This window comes from Triticum dicoccoides, chromosome 2B (genome assembly GCF_002162155.2).
Source record: "Triticum dicoccoides isolate Atlit2015 ecotype Zavitan chromosome 2B, WEW_v2.0, whole genome shotgun sequence".
Taxonomy (NCBI): Eukaryota; Viridiplantae; Streptophyta; class Magnoliopsida; order Poales; family Poaceae; genus Triticum; species Triticum dicoccoides.
Window position 1 is genome coordinate 27,473,688 of NC_041383.1, and position 15,317 is coordinate 27,489,004.

At 45.2% G+C, this 15,317-nt stretch overlaps 3 protein-coding genes across 5 annotated transcripts in view; all 3 read left to right on the top strand.

Annotated features, from left to right (window-relative positions):
- The first annotated feature begins 1,257 nt into the window (after positions 1-1,257).
- LOC119361915 (formin-like protein 18) lies at positions 1,258-6,176 on the top strand. Its single transcript, XM_037627087.1, has 11 exons — positions 1,258-1,527; positions 1,725-2,149; positions 2,696-3,254; positions 3,337-3,696; positions 3,751-3,804; positions 3,856-3,930; positions 4,051-4,387; positions 4,510-4,703; positions 4,981-5,216; positions 5,296-5,978; positions 6,023-6,176. The coding sequence occupies exons 2-11, from the start codon at positions 1,973-1,975 to the stop codon at positions 6,174-6,176; spliced, it is 2,829 nt and encodes a 942-aa protein (XP_037482984.1). The 5' UTR covers positions 1,258-1,527; positions 1,725-1,972.
- A 3,653-nt stretch (positions 6,177-9,829) lies between these two features.
- LOC119361918 (protein MRG1-like) lies at positions 9,830-13,291 on the top strand. 2 transcript variants are annotated; one of them, XM_037627090.1, is made up of 6 exons: positions 9,830-9,982; positions 10,688-10,741; positions 11,016-11,029; positions 12,354-12,499; positions 12,901-12,939; positions 13,084-13,291. In XM_037627090.1, exons 1-6 carry the CDS (start codon positions 9,842-9,844, stop codon positions 13,200-13,202), a joined length of 513 nt encoding a protein of 170 aa, XP_037482987.1. In that variant the 5' UTR covers positions 9,830-9,841; the 3' UTR covers positions 13,203-13,291. The 2 variants fall into 2 exon arrangements, with proteins under 2 accessions (XP_037482987.1, XP_037482988.1); XM_037627091.1 differs by having other exon boundaries at positions 12,904-12,939.
- Positions 13,292-15,196: 1,905 nt separating this feature from the next.
- LOC119361916 (protein MRG1-like) overlaps positions 15,197-15,317 on the top strand; it is a 9,526-nt gene continuing 9,405 nt past the window's right edge. For both annotated transcript variants that reach the window (XM_037627088.1, XM_037627089.1), the window contains exon 1: positions 15,197-15,309. In XM_037627088.1, the coding sequence (XP_037482985.1) occupies positions 15,302-15,309 (8 nt within the window). In that variant the 5' untranslated portion in view covers positions 15,197-15,301. The remainder of the gene's footprint in view (positions 15,310-15,317) is intronic.

Consider the following 15,317-nt stretch of genomic DNA (forward strand, 5'->3'; position numbering starts at 1 on the left):
TTTTGATGAGATGTATGTTGTCTTTCCTCTAGTGGCGTTATGTGAACGTCGACTACATGACACTTCACCATGATTTGGGTCTAGGGGAAGGCATTGGAAAGTAATAAGTAGATGATGGGTTGCTAGAGTGACAGAAGCTTAAACCTAGTTTATGTGTTGCTATTTAAGGGGTTGATTTGGATCCATATGTTTCATGCTATGGTTAGATTTATCTTAATTCTTCTTTTGTAGTTCTGGATGCTTGCGAGAGGGGTTAATCATAAGTGGGAGGCTTGTCCAAGTAAGGACAGCACCCAAGCACCGATTCACCCATATATCAAATTATCAAAATAACGAACGTGAATCATATGAGCATGATGAAAACTAACTTGACAGTAATTCCCATGTGTCCTCGGGAGCGCTTTGCATTATATAAGAGTTTGTCCAGACTTGTCCTTTGCTACAAAAAGGATTGGTTCACCTTGCTGCACCTTAGTTACTTTTGTTACTTGTTACCCGTTACGAATTATCTTATCACAAAACTATCAGTTACCGATAATTTCAGTGCTTGCTGAGAATACTTTGCTGAAAACCGCTTGTCATTTTCGCCTGCTCCTTGTTGGGCATGGCGGAGCCAAACGAGCTTCGCTTAGATTAGATTTCATATTGCATGTATGTATGGATTTGAGATTTTGTAATTGAGGTATCCAATTGTGAAAATGTTTTTTAGGTGTGCCTGGTCACTATTTGCGGATGCGACTCGGGGTCAGTAGATGTTCTTAGGCTGATCGTAGTGGGGAGTATCATATAGTAGTATCATGTCTAATGTGTGGTACTACGTCCGTGATGCATAGTACTATCATAAGTTAGTACTTTAGGTTGCCTTATTAATTTTCATGCATGACACAAAGTAATACTCCCTCCGTTCCTAAATATTTGTCTTTCTAGAGATTTCAAATGGACTACCACATACGAGTGTATATAGACATATTTTAGAGTGTAGATTCACTCATTTTGCTCCGTATGTAGTCACTTGTTGAAATCTCTATAAAGACAAATATATAGGAACAGAGGGAGTACAACATTTAATATGACACGGTATCGGATACCACACCTCCTCTCTTCTTATTTAATTGTGTCACATCATAAAAAAAATTAATTGACATGTAGGGTACCACTTACTCTTCTTATTACGACCAGGCTTAGAGAAAATGTACAATTTTTATGTAATATTTGGGAAACATATCTGGTGATTCAGGCGGTGCCTACATTGGAGAGCCAAACGCACGAGAATCAGAGTGTGGTTGAGAGCAATGGCTGCTCCCCTCCTAGCCTCAAGGGCGGCCTCTCTTCTTCCACCCCCATCTCACACCAAAGCATTCCCCCAAAAATAGATCGCTATGAGGCAACAAGGGACGGGAGATTGCTCCCCTTTCATCTTTTTTTCGTTTCCCGTCCGCCGGATCATGCGGTGCCCAGGCTGGTGGATTGGTGGCGGCTCATTGGTTTCCTCCGGCGAGATTCGGTCCGGGCCGCCGACAACCGGAGGTTTCTCTCTCTCTCTCTCCCCCTTCTTCTTCCCCCCATCCATCCGAATTCCACTCCCGCCGCATGGATCGACCGACGAACCGCAGATCCCATTTGATTTTCGGATTTTTTTTATCATTATTACTGTTGGACTCGTCCTCTTCTCGCCAAAAGTTTCTAATTTTCTCCCCCTTTTCCGTGGCCTAATCCGAATGCAGAGGCATCCAGATCCAGCATCAACAGGTGGCAACCCCTAGCGCGGGCATCAGCCTGTCAAACTCGGTTGGGCAAATCACCTCCACAAGTTTTGGTCCCAAGATCAGCGATTTGGGGAGGAGAATCGAGCGAGGAAGAATCGGTGCTCGGTCCTTCGGTGTTCTTGAGGTGCCGATCCCCTCTGGGGAGCAATGGCCGGCTGGGCGAGGAATTAGGGGTCGATTAGGCAAGCAAGCGGATCATATATAGGATGAGGTGGCCGAGGAGCAGATTGAAATGGCTCCTCAGCGCATGCCTCATTTCCCTCCTGCTGCTCACGCCAACGGACCGCGGCGGGCTGCTGCTCGTCGCCGCCATCAGGAAGAACTTGTTCTGGCCGCCGCCACCTCCCCAGCCGCCTCCCCCGAGCCGAATAGGTGATGAATTGGTAAGAATTGGAGTTATTCTGTCTTGCATTGCGTACTTAAGAAAAGGCGCGCCTAGGCTCGATAGCAAAATGCATGGCTTAACTGCGCTTAATTGTGCTTAAGCGTGCGCTCTCGTAAGAAAAGCGCAATGCTGTGGCTTTTTAACTTTGTTACATTGGTATATGCCAGATTTCCGAGGCTTTTTAGAAATGTCTTACGTCTTTCGTCTATGCGCGTTAGACCAGGTGAAAATGACAAGAACTGATCAGTAGCATCATGACCATCACGCTCTCATCCTGTTACTATTTTTTTTTCTCCTTAGTAGCGTTTTTGCCATCACACCTTTTCACCCTGGTAGTTTTTTTTCCCCATCTAATTGTTAATTACTTCTATATGTGTACCTTGCCAACTTCTAGGAATGTTAGCTATATATCCTTCTTATAAATGAGAAACACCCGCCTTCTCAAGAAACATCAAGTGCTGACTATATGATTCATGTTGTAAGTTAAAGTACAATATCCACATATTAACTAACTGTTATTTCTCGTACATTGCATTACACTCAGGTGGAACAATTATGGCTCAACTGTAGTCTAGATAGGATAATCCTTCAAGATGTTAAAAACCAGTCCCATCACACCCTTGCATTCAGCACCAAGGAAGGAATGCGCACTTCTTTGTCTCCAGAAGTTGCCGATACTATTCTGGACTGCTTAAGCAAGCATAATTTTCCTTTGCCACATGTCTCTGGGCACACACAGGATGAAGATGCTGAGGAGGAGGCAGGAAGCTTATTGCCACATTCCAATAATTTCAAACTATCTTTTGCATCAAAAATAAGATATCTTCTTGAAGGAGCTTCAACATCACATTATTCTTTGTCACCGCCAGCAAAAGAAGCAATCAGGGGTCTTTTCTCTTCCGAAGCAGAGGATCGTCCGCTAGCCGTCAGCATAAAAATTTCTTTGGGAAAGAAGCGCAAGGATGATGACTCGGGTTCATCCACTGCTGTCATTGGTGCAGTGGCTTGTGTAGCATTGGTGGCCCTTGTCGGTAGCTTGTGTGGGATGTGTGACGAAGAGCCAGCATCACCGTATGATCTAGTGGGGGGTGGTGAACTAACAGGTGGTGTTAGCTCAGTTTTGTTTAGTTTCCATTCATTATGTTACATGTCATTTACTTGTATTTATTCCTTTGTGTGCATCAGGTTCTTCCCGTAAGGATTCCGCCACCCAGATCGATGTCAGTAGGCTGGGAGGATTGTCAAACAGTGCATCTGAGAAACAGCAGTCTGAATTTACAGTACCAGTAATGAAGTTGAATGTTGAAAGACCAGCCACGAAACTGAAGTCAGTAGGAGCAGCATCAATGAAGGAAGAACTAATGGAGCGACACAGCAGATTTGCTTCGTACGAAGTAACGACCATTGCTGGACAGCCGACGGCCAAACCCGAGAAGGCTGCAGTTTCTTCTGCAGGTCCAGCTCCGCCACCTCCTCCTCCACTTCCAGGTGCACCAGCACCACCACCTCCTCCTGTAGTTCCAGGTGCACCAGCACCACCACCAGGTGAACCAGAACCAGCACCAGCACCAGCACCAGGTGAACCAGCACCAGCACCAGCACCAGGTGAACCAGGTGCACCAGCACCACCACCAGATGCACCAGGTGCACCAGGTGCACCAGCGCCAGCACCACCACCACCAGGTGCACCAGGTGCACCAGCAGCACCACCACCACCACCACCAGGTGCACCAGCACCACCACCGCCACCAGGTGCACCAGCACCACCGCCGCCACCAGGTGCACCGGCACCACCACCGCCTGCACCAGGTGCACCCACACCACCACCGACTGCACCAGGTGCACCCGCACCACCACCGCCTGCACCAGGTGCACCCGCACCACCACCGCCTGCACCAGGTGCACCAGCACCACCACCGCCTGCACCAGGTGCACCCGCACCACCTCCAAAGCCGGGCGGGCCTCCTCCTCCAGGGCCACCAGCACCTCCTGGTGCAAGGGCTGGAGCAGGACCTGGACCTCCACCTCCACCTCTAAAAGGTGGTGGACCGGGGGGACCTCCGCCACCAGCAATGCCCGGTGGTCCAAGAAAAGGACCTCCGCCGCTTAAGAAGCCAGGAGCTGCAGCTCCTGTTGCAGACTCTTCGAAAACAAAGTTGAAGCCCTTCTTCTGGGATAAAGTTACTGCAACAGATCAAGCAATGGTGTGGGATCAAATTAAAGCAGGATCCTTCCAGTAAGCAAGCCGGTCCTCTCTTGTTATTATTTCTTCTTATGCTGCTGATGTTGTTTTATATCTCACTCTACTTCTTACTTGCTGTTGCGATTAACTCTTCAATCGTACTAATTCATTTGTAGGTTTAATGAGGAGATGATCGAGTCTCTTTTTGGTTGCAAACCTGTTGACAAAAGTAATGATAGCAAAAAAGAGCCAGCAAAGGAAGCTCCTCAAGTCGTTAGGATCCTAGATGCTAAAAAGGCACAGAATTTATCAATATCACTGAAGGCACTCAGTGTTACAGCTCAAGACGTGCATACTGCAGTTACAGAAGGTAAAGCGACACATTGTGTTTTTACTTTAAAAGTTGCCCTCCACAAGCACATTGCAGTGCCCAGTTTGTGTTTTGTTCTCCTTTCTAAAATCGACTATCTCTTCGATACATGAACTGTGCTCCATATGCATGGTGAGGAGGTGACAAATACATGGATGGATCTTTTGTTTGAGTCAAGCACTGCACTTTACGATATAAACTCTTGAATTTTGTTCTATGGTAAGCTGGGACCAATAAATAGTTGGGCATGTTTGTTCCCTTTGGTAATTGGATGCAGGGCATGATCTCCCAGCCGATTTGATAACAACCTTGCTACGGTGGACCCCAACCAGTGATGAGGAGCTAAAGCTTCGGCTCTACACTGGAGAGATGAGTCAACTTGGTCCAGCGGAGCAATTCTTGAAGACCATCATTGACATCCCATACATTTTCCAGCGCTTGGAGACTTTGCTTTTGATGGCCAGTTTGACGGAAGAAGCTACAAGTGTGGAGCAGTCATTCAAAACCCTAGAGGTAAATTAAGCTAAGATTTAGCAGATGCCTCATTCTACTGACCAATATATGCACTAATTAAGATTTACTAGTCAATCAGGTTGCCTGCGACGAGCTTAGGCACAGCCATCTTTTCAAGAAGCTACTGGAGGCTGTACTTAAAACTGGCAACCGAATGAATGATGGCACCTTTCGAGGGGGAGCACAGGCGTTCAAACTGGACACCCTCCTGAAGCTGGCTGATGTCAAGGGGCTCGATGGCAAGACGACGCTGCTGCATTTCGTCGTCCAGGAGATCATCCGCTCGGAGGGTGTCCGTGCCGCGCGGGTGGCCAAGGAGCAGAACAGCAGCGTCTCCAGCGTGAGCGGCGGCACCGATGATCTCTCCGAGGATGTCGGCGACGACACGGAGCACTACAAGCAGCTTGGCCTCGAAGTGGTGTCCGGCCTGTCTGACGACCTCCAGAATGTCCGCAAGGCAGCGATCCTCGACGCGGACGCGCTTACCATACAGGTAGCGAGCCTCGGGCACAGGCTGGTGAAGGCGAACGAGTTCTTGAACACGGGCATTAAGAGCTTGGAGGAGGAGAGCGGGTTCCAACGCAAGTTGGCCCAGTTCGTAGAGAACTCCCAGGCGCAGGTGACCCGCCTGCTGGAGGAGGAGAAGAAGCTCCGGTTGATGGTGCGCTCCACCGTGGACTACTTCCATGGCAGCAAGGGGAAGGACGAGGGCCTGCGCCTGTTTGTCGTCGTGCGCGACTTCCTGGTGATACTGGAGAAGGTGTGCAAGGAGGTGAAAGACGCGGCTGCTTTGGCCGCCAAAGCAGCCGCTGCCAACAAGAAACCGGCGGCAGCGGCAGCACCGGCGAAAGGGGGCAAGCAGCCGTCCCAGTCACAGCAATCCTTCCGCGACCCTCGGCAAGCTCTGAAGCCCGCGATCCAAGGCCGGAGGGCAAAGCCGGACAGCAGCTCCAGCTCTGATTCTGACTAACACCTAGCTTTCTAGGCTAGCTACATCAATCATGATCATGGCAAGGTACCTCATGGATGGCAACAGCATGCACATGAAGGAAAGGAGGAGCAGCCTTGACCTCTGCTATGTATGTATATATGTCTGTCTGTATGTATGTATCATTCTGCATTTCACATCACACTGTTGTTAGAGCGATGGGATGAGATCCCAGCGTAGGTAGGGTAGTTAAGGCCTTAAGGGGATGTGGATGGTAGGTCAGGTCAATTGACTGCTTGTAATCTTACCTTCTGTACTTTTACTTAGTCTTCGCCAACTAATTATACATGCGGCCGGGTGTCTTTTTTTCTAGGGTGCTTTGCACCCTTTTCCAGCATAAGATACACACATGTCAAAAAATCACATTGCTTTTTTTTCCGATAAAAGGTGTTTTTATTGACTCATAATGTGGCATCAAGAGGATACAAAACACAATGAGTAACACCCGGCCTCTGCATAGCAAAAAATCACACTGCTGAAGATCTTTGATTCCATAGTCATTCTCTAGGAGACCAGATACAGCTATATAAGCAACTCTCTGTTTCCAACCGGACAACTGCCACACAAAAAAAAATCCATAAATTATGTTTTTCCTATATACATGCTTTCTTGTAAGATTGATTTGCACTATCTGGAGTTGTGCATGATCGAGTTCAAGTTCAGCTTTTCACCAGTGCAAACTCTGCAGATTTATTACCTGCCATTGAGAAATGAACAACGCACAATTTGAGTATTCTAAGAAGGTCGAGAAATTAGCTGTAATGCTCTAGAGAACCAACGAGATATTTCTTTTTCCGGGGGAGAACCAAGGAGATATTAGAAGAATATCTAAGGGTTGGATATCTTTCCAGAGAATTATAGAGTAGAGATACCATGTACTATTAAGAGATCAGATAGTTACTCCCTCTATAAGAAATATAAGAGCATTTATGTGTGCGTCGAAGATGGCCGCATATGGGCCCAAAGAGAACCGTCCATCCTACATAAACATTTATCATCTTCAAGCTATCAAAGTTGACGACAATACACTTACACCCTGACTAATTGGCTAACCTAGAAAAAAGAGTTGATTTGTGTTATTGTGAAGAGTGTGGTTTCACATACTATGCCGGTTCCAGGTAGTGTGAGTATAAGGCCACCACAAATTCTTTACATTACCCAAACAAATTCAAACATGTCTTGCAGAGACGCTCACATAACAACATCCTGTTGAGATCGGAACATGGCACGGGAAGGTGCTGAATTGTATGTTAGACGCCCTGCATTTTGTGATTTGGAATGTGAGATGGTTAGACAATGTTGTCCGTCACTTGATCTTCAAAAATTTAGCTTGAAGTTTATATCAGTTGGAGTACTTGAAAGTATGCAAGAGAATTCTAGGAAAATAATTCAAATTGTTCAGCTTAGTTCTATCCATTCCACCCAAATTAGTGCAATTTTTTTGCAGATGATATTCTAACTATCAATATAATGGCTAGTTCATCTAGTTAAGAGAAAATGAGTCTTTATAGAAAGGAACTCTGTCAAATAGGTGTATTTATCATCTACTCCCTCCGTCCGCGAATAAGTGTACTTCTAGCTTTTGTCTTAAGTCAAAGTTTTAAAATTTTGACCAACTATATATAAAAGAGTGATAACATATATGACATCAAATTGATATATTATGAAAGTACATTTCAAAATAGATTTAGTGATATTAATTTAGTGTCATAAATGCTAGTACTTTTCCCTATAAAGTTGGTCAAAGTTTTAAAACTTTGACCTAGGACAAAAGCTAGAAGTACACTTATTGGTGGACGGAGGGAGTAGAGCTTAAAATGTTAAGTATTTTAAATATTGCTAGGGACAAAATGCAGACGAGACAACCCTCGTTGCTTATGCTAAGCGACCTTTTTTATCTCTACTTCTTATTCTACATGTTTGAAACTATGCAAAGAAAAATCAAACATATTTTTCAAAGCACATGAATTGCAAAAAAATAGAAAAAAAATACTAACGATAAAATTGTTGTGTTCGAACTATAAAATTCGAAAACTTTAGAGATGTTAAAAATGATGAAAGTAATTTTCAATCAAGAAATTCAGAAAACTTTAAGCGGAGTTTTGACACGTGGAAAGTTCATTTTTCATGTTAAATTTTTTGAATTATAGTTTAAAAAAATATATAAACCGAATAAAGACAATACTAGAGTATTGAGGATTGTGACGTGGTAAGGAAACTAGTCACCAAGAGCATTGCATACATGTAAAGAAGTTGAACGCCATCCTACGTGTGGCATAATGTGGGACTTTGTCAGGGGTCACATGTCTCTACCAGGACTCCTGAGGGGGCAATTGGTGGAGCAGCTGTGAGACAGAAAATCTTAGCACTCGCCTTGGTAGTGAAGGAACTGTCGCGCCCTCTCCCTGTTAGGCCTACCCTTTTACAGCTGTTATTTGTTTTTTATCTATACATTATAAATTTATCTTTCCTAGTATTATTTTAGTAAATTATCTCTTTCTTTTCACTTATTTATTTTAATACATTTTAATAAAAGTGTTTGGCTAGTACTAGTTGTGTTGTAATCGACATGATTTCCATCCTAGTATAGCAGTTTATTGAGGACCTATCTTGCCCACTCAGACTTTGTATGCAACCGGTGCACCAAACGTTAAAAATGAGATGCTACAAGTTAAAAGAAATTCTGAAAATAACGAGTTGATGGACATAGTGTGTATCTAACATGAAAAGAAAAATCAATAACAACTTCGACTCGCAGCTTGAGAAATAAAAACAACACGTTCAGCATGGCCGTTGTTAATTCCTTAACGTGCCTAATTCATAGCCCAATCTGAATTACACACTATTCGTTACATGATTTGTTATTTTGTTTCTCGAGCTGCGAGTATGAACTACAGTAAAAAAACAGACATGATAAATGTTTATTGTTTCAATCTACTCAATTATTTTCAGAAATTTTCAGAATATTTATTGATACAGGTTCAAGTTGGGCATGAAGTTCGCTTGCATATATGCGACATGCGCTCGGAGTTTAGTCTATGTGGCGCGGAACTTGTCAACAAGTTTTGTTTTTGCGGGTTAAACACTTGTACTACTCAATCACATGAGTATCTAGCTCAATCCCAGCTGGAGGTCTAGACCCTAACCAAGTCATTGGGGCATCTAACATGAGTAATACTAGTTCTCTGAAGGTTTAGGAGCAGCTTTTGTCTCCTTAACCAAAAAAGAATAAACATATGTCATGTACTAGTACGGTGGAACATATTAAATGGAGATGTTTTCCAATGCACATCATGATTATCTTTTTTTTTTACAAACTCGCAAAGCTTTATTATTGACCCGTCACACTTACAGGGATGAAAGAAAGGAAGTGCAAAATTCTCCTTTTATTTTATTTATTTTTACATTTTTATTAAAGGAAGTGCCAAAGCCCCAATGGAAGTGTTTATTTTTTGAGGGTAAGCCCCCAATGGAGATACCTCGTTCTGTTTGGGCCATGGCCCAAGGCCCTTCCCAACTCCTCCTTCCCGGCCCGTCGGTTTCCTCTTCTCCCTCGGTCCCTCACCTCTTCCATGGCCCAAGACCCTTCCCAACTCCTCCTTCTTCCTCGGCGTGCGTGCGGCGCTGCTCAAGCGCGATGGGGGGCAGCTCCAACACGAGCGGCGGTGGTGGCACCGGAGGGAAGGACAAGGAGGACAAGGGCAAGGGCTCCTCGGTCTCCTTCACGGAAGGCGAGAAGGTGCTCGCCTACCACGGCCCGCTCCTCTACGAGGCCAAGGTTGCCCCCCTTCCCCTCCCCTCCCCCTCTCTCCCCACCTCCCATTCCGGTCTAGGGTCCGCCCACCGCCGCGTCCGCTCCCCGGAGGTTATTTCTGTTTCTTTGTTCCATTTTTTCCGGCTGCGGCTAGGGTTTGGGGCGGAGCCGTCAGAGTAGACGAGGGTTTAGGGAGTTGTCAACTTGTAATCCAAGGCCATAGATGAGAAAACATAACACCGTTCTTCCCATTTTCCCGGGATGCAAACCAACTCTTCTCCGCTCTGCCATGAACCCATGCACAAGTTGCCAACCAAAAGCTACCTATGCGCTGTTGCTGTAGGCGCTAATTTTTTACTCAGAGCACACATATAGAAACGAGTTTGTGAATATCTCAGTACCAGACCATGATTAGCACCAGGTGAATTGTCTCTCTTTCTTGGACCATGGCTACTTAATGTTGTATTAAATGGGAGAAACCAAGGCAACCTGGGTAAAAGGTCCGGGAAACGTCTACTCTTTGTTTTCTTTCTTCAGTTGCAGTAGATCGCTTTAGTATCTGCTAAAAAGTAGTGTTCCTTTCATGTGGACCTAAGCTGTTAATGTCTGCTTCGGAATTGCATATAAGTGTATGCGGTATATGTTTTTTCTCTACATACTTTCTGCTGGTATCTTTTTATGCATGTTGAATATGTTGCTGATGACAACTTTTGTTTTCGCTTTGTATAGGTTCAGAAAACTGAAAATCGGGAGGACGAGCGGCGGTATTTCGTCCATTATCTTGTAAGTCCCCCAAACCGCCATTGTGAGACATGATAATTGCCTGAAAGCATTGTTTCCTCATTGTCTTGAAAATATTGGTCACTCTTAGCATTAAGACGTCGGAAGATATAATTTCTATATATGTGTCTGCCCTTCCTTGTACTCCCTCCGTTCCAAAATAGATGACGCCACTTTATACTAACTTTAGTACAAAGTTGGGTCATCTATTTTGGTACGGAGGGAGTAGGTCCTTTTATTCCTGCTGTTATTAAGTGTGTGTCTTCCCTTTTTGCAGGGCTGGAATAAAAAGTAAGTGCGTACCACAGTGGCTGTTAGATAAGTCTTTCCATGTTCACTTGGGATTGGCAACTTATTATTACTTTGTTCCTGTTCTTTCTATTGATGCATACGCCAGTGATATTTGTAAGATATGTAGTTCCCTGGTTGCAATGTACCGTATCCGATGTTCTTATTGGTCAAGCAATTGACATCATCATTACATACAGTAGCCATTCTATCATTACAAGTTCAACTCTTTACAAAGGAAATGTTGTAAACTTAGTTAAACACAGATGCACTATTGCTCCTCTTATTTCAGCTCAAGAAATAAAATGTCGCGCTGTGTCTTGGAAATAATTGAACTTCTTCAGTTTTCTGTCTCTGCCCATCTTTGGAATCATGGAAAACTGAGCAACCACCTAGTTTTCATGAGGGTTACGAAATTATGCATGGCTTTTCACTTCTTAGCATTGAGTAAACCAAATGCCTTTTCGTTTAGCCAGATATATATATTTGTCTCAAATAACGTGCTTCTTTTTCTTATGTAACATTACATTATTTCAAAAGCCTTGATTTTGACTTGTCGCAGCTTTAGTACAACTTGAGCACAAAGTTGTACTGAGCTGCGACAAGTAATATGGATCGGAGGGAGTACTTTATTTGCTCATTATCACAATCAAGGCCATGGATTGTGTCCCATAAGGATGTCTAATGGTCCCATTCTTGTTTTTGTTTTGTTCCTATGACTCATTTTATTTTTAGCTTTGCGTTTCATTTCCTGAAGTTCGAAGATTGTGGTAATGAAGGCAGCTTAGACAGGGTATTGATATGTCTCAGCAGTCTAAGTGATTCCATGTTCTTTGTATGACTGAGTTTTGAGTGGATGGTGGATGGGATTCAGCAATATGCATAAAGAGAAGGTTGGAGGAATTGGTTCAGTAATTGTGCCAATCAAAATTCTGCTTTCATGCACTTGCCAGTTTCAAAGTGTATAGTTTGTCCTCTGTTTATATGGACATCTGAATGAGCTAATACAGCTGTTTGAGTGGATTGGTAAATAAATCATTTGCGGAAGAGGGTTCCTGTGTTAGTTGCTACCTGCTGTTAATATGAACAACCAAAAAGAATTGACTTGCAGGGCCATCTTTTTGACAGGCATCTCATCTTCACATTTATGGTTGCACACAGTTATATTCCATTAACATTTTCATGAATCCCTGTTGAGTGCTTGCTTCTGTCATTTTAATCATGTCAGCATTACTGCAGTTAATTAATTGTCCATCCCTGCTGTTCTAATCCTCCATGTACAGTTGTACACACTCTTTTCAACTTATTCAGTTTTCAATGGTTATAGATGTGATGAATGGGTCGCAAGTGATCGTTTATTGAAGTTGACAGAGGAGAATGTTCGCAAACAACTAGAGCTGAAAAACCAGTCAATGGATAAAACCGTCAAGATTGGTAGACGGTCAGCACAGCATAACCCAGAAGGCTCTAATGGTTAGTGACATTTTGCAGTAGTAACATCATCTTGCAACTGAACATCTTGATCATCTCATTGACTGATGTAGCTCAAATTCCATCCTGGATATCTTCTTTTGAAGTAAATTGTTAAGTTGCAATCCATTGTTGAAGTGATTTTGTGACGGGTGCTGAAATAACTTTTCGTGATAGATAAGTATGTCACTCGTTATACATGTCTGCACTAATGCAGTGATGAATATAGAGCACAATGTTCTAAAAGGTGCTAGGTTCTAGTAAGGGTGTCTCTTGGAGCCTAGGTAGGCTAGGTAGCCGCATTTCAGAACTTTGATAGGGCATTTAGGAAGTTCACATATTTTGACCTTATTTATATATTTTGGTTGAAATTTCTTCTGATTGGCTCTCATATTTGCTTTCAGCAGATGCAAAAGCCGATAAAGAGGACACTAAGGATCTTGGTAAGTCTGCTGTTCTTTTTAACAAAATTCCTTGTGTCGTTTGTTTCTTTTATCCTATTGGTGCATTTATCTGTTTTCAGACTTTTCCCAGCTACTTATTTGTATAATACATACTTTAATATTGTTGTTATATTGAAATTCCAGTCAAGGGAAAGAAGCGCAAGAATCAGCTTGGCGTTGAGGTGGCTATCATTCCCAAACATGTACATTGTGAAATACTCCCACCGTCCGGAAATACTTGTCGGAGAAATGGGAGTATTTGATTTGATTTTCTATAAAGTTCATATTCTTGCGTATTATCCATATACAGAACAAACAATACTAATATTAAACATATCTCCTTTTGCACTTCTGTTCTATTCCAAAATGCTAATACTTCTGTATTGTTTACTTTATTTTGTAATTTGCATAAGTCCAGTGGGCCGAAGGCTGTTTATTTCTTTCTAAATATCTTCAAATTTCCTTGACAGAGGATGATATTTCACAAAAAAGTATGACTACTGTGCAATACATGATATTTCTAAATGCCGCAGGCGTTACCCGAGTGCAAAATCTAGGCGGTGTAGGAAAAATCGAGTGGATATACTTACATTATGCAACGGCTGAGCAGCTGAATGGACACCAACGGCGTAGGTCTGTTGTTTGATGGAATCGCTGTTGCTCATAACTCCATTTGCATGCACATTGGTCCGCATACTTTTTTTTTAACAAACCGGATGAAATTCATGTGAACACGAACGGATTTCATACAAATCGAACAAAAACCGATTACATTTTGAACATATTTTTAACTAAAAAGGTAAAACAATATGCACGTACGGTCGCGTGTTGCTCCGCTCCCAGGACACAGATACACTATACTAGTACATGGCTGGCCGCGACGGATCCCTTTGTCTTTCCCATGTCCGACAGCCCGCTCAACCGGACTGTCGGGAGCCCCGAAGGTACATTCCTCCCCGGTATATTAAGTGGCAAAAGAGGGTGCTTCCGTCGGAGGGAAAGGGCGGCGGGGGGCTCCGCTTCCGTTGAGCCCAGGCGAGGCCGACGATGGTCTGAGAGAAAGAAGAAACCTGATCGGTCACCGGTTGTACACGCCGGCAGAGGCCTTCCTGGGACCCAAGCGGTGACGGCCTCCGTGTTCTACTTTTCCTCGATATTGGCGGCGGACGCGGATGCGCCATCCATCGACTCGTCGATCTCCGCGCAACCGGCTTCTTTCGCTGCTGGTAGGGCGCGGTTACGCTCGCGTTGCCGGTGTATGGCGCGGTTGCAATCACGGGATGCGGCAACGTAGGCACGGGAGGCATGGTACGACGCGGCGTCGTCCAAGGGTGCGACGATGCCCGTGTCGCCTGACGTGCCTGGAACAACTTGCTGCTCCTCCACGAGCTGGCTTGGAGCGCGAGGTGCTGATCCATGCGCCGGCTTGGGGGGGCGGCAACTTGCTCCGTCGCCCCAGGCGTTGAACCCCAGACGGTTTTTATGCCGAAGAACTGCTCCTCCTACTCGTCGGATGCCATCGAAAGGGTGGAGAAGGAGGGGATGGGGAGCAGACTTGGTGATTCCATTCTTGCCCGACGTCTGGCCTCGTTTAAATAGAGGGTGGATGGGAGGAGCCTACCCGTCGTTGCGTTTAATGTCGGCCCGCTCGTGAACGGATTTCTGGCCGGAGTAGGTTCCTCGGCTTCCACGTGGGTTTAATGGAGATGTTTGAATGCGGCAAGGACGCGTGTTCAGTCAGGCATGCAGCAGGCGGCTCCCTCGGCCGACGCGCCGCTTCAATGTCGGAGGCAGTGAGAGGACGCGTCCGTCCCGAGCCGTCTTCAATGTGGAGCGGGGCGCTCTACTCCTGCAAAACCCCAACGTTTGTCTCCGGTTTGCGGGAGAAAACGCTCACGAACCGCTTCGGAGGAGGTTTACGGGTCGACGTTCAGGAGTTGGACGACGTCTACACCCGCCTCCGCGTGGGACCTGAACCCTGATGAGCTGAGAATATCACGGTCCCTCTAACCATCCAACCACGGGTCGGTTCGCGCCTCCTCGTCGGCTGCTCCACGTGACCACATGGATATTTGTTTTTTCTTTGAGACAAAGAAACCTGTCGCGGATCTGGACGCGCCGGCCAAGCCCGAGAAAGAAGGGCCTGGTGAGAAGGAAGAAAGGCCACGTCCGTTCTGTTTGGGCCTTCGCTCAAGGCCCGTCCGCGTCCCTCTTCTTTGTTTCCGCTAACCGCTGCCCCGCTGCCGGTTCCCTCACCTCGCTCCGCCAATTTCCCCCTCTCCATTTCCGAATTCCCCCCCACTCCTCTCCACTCCCACCCCCCTCCCCTCCCTCGGCGTGCGTGCGGGCCGGCGCGGGCGCCATGGGCGGCAGCTCCA

Bases quoted from the DNA above. Each gene is read 5' to 3' on its own strand.
- LOC119361915 (XM_037627087.1), top strand. From the start codon at position 1,973: ATGAGGTGGCCGAGGAGCAGATTGAAATGGCTCCTCAGCGCATGCCTC. The intron at 3,255-3,336 runs GTGGTGTTAGCT...TGTGTGCATCAG, and splicing joins GGGGGGTGGTGAACTAACAG to GTTCTTCCCGTAAGGATTCC. The intron at 5,217-5,295 runs GTAAATTAAGCT...CTAGTCAATCAG, and splicing joins AGTCATTCAAAACCCTAGAG to GTTGCCTGCGACGAGCTTAG.
- LOC119361918 (XM_037627090.1), top strand. From the start codon at position 9,842: ATGGGGGGCAGCTCCAACACGAGCGGCGGTGGTGGCACCGGAGGGAAG. The intron at 9,983-10,687 runs GTTGCCCCCCTT...CGCTTTGTATAG, and splicing joins CGCTCCTCTACGAGGCCAAG to GTTCAGAAAACTGAAAATCG. The intron at 12,500-12,900 runs GTTAGTGACATT...ATTTGCTTTCAG, and splicing joins TAACCCAGAAGGCTCTAATG to CAGATGCAAAAGCCGATAAA.